This window comes from Limulus polyphemus, unplaced genomic scaffold (assembly GCF_000517525.1).
Source record: "Limulus polyphemus unplaced genomic scaffold, Limulus_polyphemus-2.1.2 Scaffold591, whole genome shotgun sequence".
NCBI classification, from domain to species: Eukaryota; Metazoa; Arthropoda; class Merostomata; order Xiphosura; family Limulidae; genus Limulus; species Limulus polyphemus.
This window is the reverse complement of record NW_013666201.1, coordinates 473,120-480,542: the sequence shown is the minus strand read 5'-3', so window position 1 is coordinate 480,542 and position 7,423 is coordinate 473,120. Positions and strand designations below refer to the sequence as shown.

Below are 7,423 nucleotides of genomic sequence, written 5' to 3'. Positions count from 1 at the left end.
GTTTGTAAATTAGGGTCGAAACTAGTAAGAAAACAATTTAACTTAATAAGTTTAATATTAACTAAGCAAACGTACGACGTTTCGTACAAGGTTTGTCATCATCATGACAAGCATTACTGTAACTGTAAATATTTTTAGTATTACAGAAATGTCTGTTTGTTTGTTTTAGAGCTGTGTCCACCGCGGTGAATCGAACCCTAGATTTTAGTGTTGTAAGTCTGTAGAAATACCACTGTCCCACTGTCATATCATTGTACTTTATCAGTAGTTCAATTTTTATATATATATGTTAATGTTTCACAACAGCTTTTAAGTTGTTATTTACAGTTTATTATTTTGAAAAAAAAAAAATTGGCTTCAATGTTTCTGAATTTGTTTCCCGTTATGAATTCCCCACAGATAACCAAACTGAAGATTGATAACAATCCGTTTGCCAAAGGATTTCGAGAAGTCCGTAATGCAAAAGAAGATAGGAAGTACGTATAACCTAACCTTACACGTTGGTATGTACTGAACACTAGTAACACTGAACAAAGATACTTAAAAATCACTTTGAAACAAGAGTCACGGTTATCTCATAACGAAGATGTTAATTTTAGTGAGCTATAGCTGTTCTGGCCTTATAACATAACAACATTCATTAATCAGCAGTCTAAAACTCAAACATCACTAGTTATTATTTAATTTGTATTCTTGACTATCGTTAGATCATTTGCTTATTGCTTAGCTGAGAAACTCCAGCAGAAAAGGAATGAAAATATTTAGTATTTCAGCTGAACACTAAACAAGCTTATGACCTACTTTTTACTCTTTTTATTCAAAAGCGTCACAATTGTATGTATTTAAAGAAACAATTACCGTAATATTAACTTCTGACACCAGTCCATAAATATTAAATATTGCAATAGACACTAGAATGTTTGGCTTTTGTAGGTTTTCAAAATTAAGTAGTTTCACAAATAAAAACCTGACGGGTAAAATAACGTATAAAAATGCATAACATATACTTCTTTTCAGCTTCGATTTTAGTAATTAAACTTAAGAAATACGTATAAATGTAATGCTGTATTATTTTCTGGCATGGCATTTTCGTGTTTTGGTTCTTTCAATCAGAATGCCACTTTACGTAACACATTAGCTCAACGTGACACATCAACTCAACGGCCAAGCTACACTTTGACTAAACGTCCAAGTTAGAGCCTCGTAAGATTGAAACGTAATTTTAGAAGTGTTTTCCAACGGGAAGGCATACATACGGCAGCACCAGCCGCCTACTCATCTACTCAAAATCGAAATGCATGATTAACTGTCAATGTTATAATGCCTTTATAGATGAAAGTACAGAGCGTGTTCAGCGCTGAACCACGGCCTGTTGAAGGCTCGAATCTCGTTGGTCCTTCTGTATCGCTGCCCGGTATGCTTACGTCTAGGTCACGCTCGGCCATATTGTTTTCACTAAAAACTCGGTTTCGTTTCACAACAATAACGCATATATATATATATGTGTATTATATTTTTTGCTGTACACCACTAAGCCTATTTGTTATCCATTTTCTAATAGTGTTTGCAGAAACGTAGTTTTCTTCATCTCGAATTAATCACAGTTTCAACAACTTCTGAGTAACGTTGTATTAACTCCACCTCAGTTCGTGCAAAATAAACCCCAATTCAACTAATTTTTAATGGACTTATTTATTTATAACTATAGGTTTCCTAAGATAAATTCCATTTCATTTCTGAAACCCTTTTCAGTGGATTAACAACACTATTCATTATTCACTAAAAACAACTTTTAAAAATTCAAAAATCCGTATTACTTGTATGAAGCTTCCAAAAGTCATATATGTGTGTTCCTTTGAGCATAATAAACAATATAAATTTCAAATCATGATAGAGGTAATGATTTGGAGGGGGAGGGGTCATTCTCTCTCTCTCTCTCTTTGTATATAAAGTAAAAAAAAAACACTAATGAATTTAAAAAGAAATAATTAATAATATAAAAAACCAGTAATTAGCATTTATTTTACATGTATATTTCTATTTTGTAGTCATTTAGGAGATTGTAAGAACCCAAATTAATACGTGTCACGAAGTAAACCGTTTAATATTCAATCAACCTGCCAAGAACTGACATTTCTCTAATACATTAGTTTTATTGAATGAATATTCACCATAAATTTGTTATACTTAATTTATATCAGATATTTTCATCATAGTTCATGATAACTCATACAGCTCTCAATCAAATTTTTATTAGATCAGTAGTCGCCTTTTTGTCTACTAAAGATCCTCCCACAGACCACCAGATGTCACTTAAGTCCAGCCTAGATATTCCTTATAATGTCGAAGAAAGAAACGACGATAGCAACTGTGATAAAATCAACATGAACGAAACAAACCTGAAAAAGCTTTCTTCAGTCACGCGTAAGTAACAAACTATTGCAAACCTTATAGAGTTATAGATTGGATCCAAGTGGACCTCAGCAGCATTTCAAGCACTTTTTTTTACTAACTATTTATGCATCAAATTATTTACGGGGTCTCTAGTAACATATGAGTCATACACACACACACACAAATTAAACATAAATAATATCAATATTGGAATTAACCTCACTAATTACTGCTTGAGCCCCTTAGTATTTATACAAAAAATGGGTGATTTCACGCAATTTTTTTATTCACAAGTTCTTTACACTAGATATTCTAACAGGAAAAAAAGCATAAAGTAATTCAGTATATGAATCACAAATATATAAAAACAAGTCGATAATTTGAAGTGTTAAACCTTTAGAGTAAACAGAAACAACAACAACAACAACAAAAAACGTTTAGGCTCATATTTCGGATAGATCTAGTCAATTTGCATATAATATTACGTATAGTGTATTTAATAGCTCATTTGTATACATGAATATTTATGATATGCATAAATAATGCACGAATACATGAATGGCTATTATAAAAACCATCAATGCTTCGGACGTGGTGTACATTTCCCGCTAATACGATCAATAGGTAAAACATAATTGGAGATAGATGTGGTAGGATATACTATTTCCCTGTTAACTGTTTCATATTCAGTAAGTTAATAAGTGCGTATACATCTGTAGTTCCTATATTACGTATGTCTTATTTGTGCATCTGGCATTTAGAAGCTTGTTTTACGAATTTTTCCAGGTTGATACTACTTTTCTCAAATTGTTTTTCCGTCATTATGGTTTCGTTAATCATAAATTCATAATGTATAAAGTACACTATACGTTTATGCTTCTACTAAAAGCCGTATTTATTAAGTTATTATAAAGGTGACTGCCGTATTCTGCTAGAGCGTACTCGCCAATTCATTTAATGCTCCCGCCGGCGCAGCGGTAAACTTAGTAAGATTCAGAGCTCTATCCCTGCAGTGTACAAAGTACAGATAGCTCATTGTGTAGTTTTTGTGCTTAACAATAAGCTTTAATTTTTTTAATTCTGTTTGGACTTTCTCAATGAAATTCAAACTTCGATGAGCAGAAGTTATAGAATATGTTTTAGATTTATCTATCTGAATTCAACTAATTATAATTTAGTCAAAGCAATATATTTATTTTGTTAGCTAAAGGCGATCCACGCGACTGTGTCTCGGCGACGAAGTCTGGGTGTGTAAGGGCCGTTGCAGGTATTTTATTATTTTTGAACTTGACCTGATTTATTTGTCCTTCTGTTTTGTTGTTGTTGTTGGTTTTTTTTTATTGTCCTCCCCGATGGACCAGCAGTAATCTTATTAACTTATAAAGCTATGTATACGAGGTTTGATTCCACGTGGTTGACAGAGTCCATTGCGAACCTTGGCGTTAAATTTCTTTCTTTCTTTTTGTTTAATCTTACATGAAAAATGTTAATATGACACTTTATTTTGTATCCGCAGACTGAATAGAAAGATATTACTTTTTTTTGTACCGTCGTTCAGGCATGCTTCGTTTTTGTCCTTGACATTTCCTATTGGACGAGTCAAGTTATCTAGCGTTAAAAAGTATAATATTCTACTTATCTACTCAGTATATTGCGGTATATTTAGTGACAAAAGTTGTTTTAGTTAATCTACAAAATCTTCAATTTCCAAGTACAAAGTTGTTGTTTTTTGTTTTCTGTTTTTTTTTACAGGTCTGCCCTCCGAGGACTTCAGTAAATTAGAAACTGAAAAAGCGTCGACTAAGGAACCGAAAGACATATCCTCTGAACCTATAAACCTGGAAAAACCAAAAAACAAGAGTCCGGGAAATGATCTTGATACCATTTCATCAACAGAATCTCATGTTCAGTCCGAGTTGAGGAATTCTCCCATTCACTGTCAATCCCTATTCAGCTCGCACGTTGGTAATAACAATATTTTACCGTGCATGGATCCGAAAGCACTGTGGTCGAGATTATGTTTTCCTTCTCTTTCGCTCCATTCTGCAACTCTCGATCATCGTTTCTTGTACCCTACACCAACTGAAAGGTTAGGGTATGACGGCCATAATCCGAGTAAGGATTTCCGTTATTCTCCCTACTTGCTTCCTCACGCAGCGAGAGGATTGTCAGATAGGGTACTGCCTTGTCAGTCTGGTAGCACTCGTGTCATTTCACCAATTTTCAAGTTTACACCAACGCCATCAGCAGTTTCTACTAGCCTCTCTTCGTTACCTTCCGCCACATGTAGTTGTTCTTCAAGTAACTGCCCAGTACAGTTTTCTTCATCACCGACCAAAGAATCTTTGATGTCTAGACGATTGATAACACCTTCTTCTCTTTCAAAACAATTAGATATCTGAGTTTAAATGCTGAAAAAAAATCCAAGGCAAGTCAAGATGACCCAAGATTCTCCCTTACAGCTGTGATTTCCTATGAATTAATAACCAAATAGTCTGTTCTGATTGTAAAATAACTCTAACTCCTACTTCGAATATATTATTGTTCTGAGTAAACAAATAAAGAAAAAAGGAGCCGTTGCAATATCAACAATGTTCCTTTCAACAATAGAAAGATCAGGCAAAGAAAAGTGAAACTCTACAGCTCGTACTTTTTTGTTCGAAACATTATTGTATTAAGGTACAGGCAAAATAACCAGTTCTACTTGAACATGAATTTATGTTAGGAAAACGAAACATTCCTTCGAGATTGTTCGGTAGATAATCACGACTTGAGAAGTGTGATGCTAGTGGATTAGTTATGTCGGATACATGAACAATTCTTACTGTTTCTATTTTAGTCTTATGAATTTTGTAATAATTTGTAGACTTGGATGTAACATAGAAGCACAAATCTTGCGTAAAAAAAAGTCTGAACGAAATGGTGCAATTATTACAATTTGTCTAAAACGTGTATGGTTACCTTCACGTAACGTAGTGATTATGTAAATTCTTCTACGTTCATATTATTCTCTCATTAACATAATATAATCACTACAGTTTACAGATACTCGTGTTTACTTTGTATGGTTAGTTGCCTATGCTATCATCTAAAGCTAATTGTTCATTAGTACATAGTTTTATATACACATATAACTATTTTTTCCCTATATTTCGGGGCGCTAATCTGGAGTCCTGAGAAGGACTGTTTCTGTGTTGACATAGTAGGGGTTCGATGCTGGGTCTACTTGACGGAAATCTTGTGCGTTATCCACTCGACTGAGTTATCCCTCGATTAGAATTTTGATCAATTAACTATTTGATCGTATAGGCTACTAACCATGACAGCGATTGATATCCAGTCGCATCAAGTAAGTATCTACGTCCTGCATAGTCACAGACTTTTGGACTTTCAATAACCTTCGAACAAAAGCTATTATCTCCACCTTCAGCATAATTGTGCAAGTGTAATGTAATGTGGCAATAATTGATTTGAAACGCTCTCTACCCGTATTCTTTCACAGGGTTCCCGTATTCTTTCACAATACTTTCTGTAATATTGCTATTCTATCCAAGAGAGGAGATTACAGATCTTATAATGAACATGCTTATTCAAGAGAAAGAAGAGAAAAAAAAACTTTTACGAAATTACAATAGTGAACCATTGATGACGTACTCTTCTCAAGAAGATAAGCTGTTAGCTGTTTAAAAGAAAACATCTGTATTGAAAATTATTCATTGGATTTAGTGATGGTTATGAACTATAATGTTCGTAAATATTATACTCTACTAACTCCTTATTTCATAATACTGTATATACTTAGATCTAAAAGATGCTACATGAAATACCTATATATCATGAAAAGGTAAATATCACGGTATATAACTGTATATTTGCATTAAATTGCAAAATAAAACGTATAAAAAAAATCGAAACAAACACCTAATTCGATGTATATAGAATTTATAATTGACAAACGATAAAACCGAGAGTGCTTATGTTCTGTTATTATAAATAAGTTACAAATCAATCTTTGTTTTCATGTTTGCTCATCTACTTGGTTCTAGTCATTTCATTTAATCTGTTGAGAAAGGAATTGTTATAGGTGTAAAAAATAATAAATACAAATGCGTAATTCAAGCTCTCTACATGTTTTATGTTGCGAAGTTTAACAAAAGATTAAATAATATACATTATAATTCTCCATTTCATTTTCTAGAATCAGGAATTGTTAAGAATAATTTTTCAATTATATATAACAGCTTTTATGGGTTGAAAAATATTTGCTGGATTGATATTTTCAACCTGAACTACGCTTTATGCGCTCATGGGTTATGCCCGGCATGGCCAGGTGGATAAGGCGCTCGACTCACAATCGAGGGTTCGAATCCGCATCTCACCAAACATGCTCGCCCTTTCAGCCGTGGGGGCGTTATAATGTGACGGTCAATCCCACTATTCGTTGGTAAAAGAGTAGCCCAAGAGTTGGCGGTGGGTGGTGATGACTAGCTGCCTTCCTTCTAGTCTTACACTGCTAAATTAGGGACGGCTAGCGCAGATAGCCCTCGTGTAGCTTTGCGCGAAATTCCAAAACAAACAAACTCATGGGTTAAACAACCAGATCAGATATTCCCCTCCCCCATGGTTCAGGTATAGCTGTCCGTAATTTCAGCAGCAGCTGCCCCCACGAAGGCTTTGTCAAGATTTGAGCCGAATAATGAAATCGACTATATCATTTTTATAACGAATGCACCTATAGCTAAAAGTGCTAAACGTGTTCCGAAAAAGCCCTGCACAAACACTGAACCCACCGATATACAGCCCCGTACGTTAACCGATCACTTTTCATGATTCATTCTTTACTGTATAATCATTTATGAAGTAATCAGCAGCATTTTTTAGTAATAATTAATATATGTATAACAGTATAATATTTACAAAAATTATTAAAGTTGCTAACCAAAAAAGCTCATTTAGATAAGTTATGTTTGTAATTAGTCTCGTTATTTGTGAGCTATAAAACTTATTTCTTTGTGTTCAGAAGAAAAAC

The 7,423-nt window shown here is 33.8% G+C and overlaps 1 protein-coding gene across 2 annotated transcripts in view; it reads left to right on the top strand.

Moving 5' to 3' along the window:
- Nucleotides 1–6,815, top strand: part of LOC106459313 (T-box transcription factor TBX3-like) — a 26,890-nt gene extending 20,075 nt beyond the window's left edge. Inside the window, exons 4-7 of one of the 2 annotated variants that reach the window (XM_022385772.1) lie at nucleotides 400–476; nucleotides 2,258–2,424; nucleotides 3,599–3,661; nucleotides 4,147–6,815. In XM_022385772.1, coding sequence (XP_022241480.1) covers nucleotides 400–476; nucleotides 2,258–2,424; nucleotides 3,599–3,661; nucleotides 4,147–4,796 — 957 coding nt within the window. In that variant the 3' untranslated portion in view covers nucleotides 4,797–6,815. The remainder of the gene's footprint in view (nucleotides 1–399; nucleotides 477–2,257; nucleotides 2,425–3,598; nucleotides 3,662–4,146) is intronic. The other variant, XM_013918924.2, reaches the window with a different exon arrangement.
- The last annotated feature ends 608 nt before the right edge of the window (nucleotides 6,816–7,423 follow it).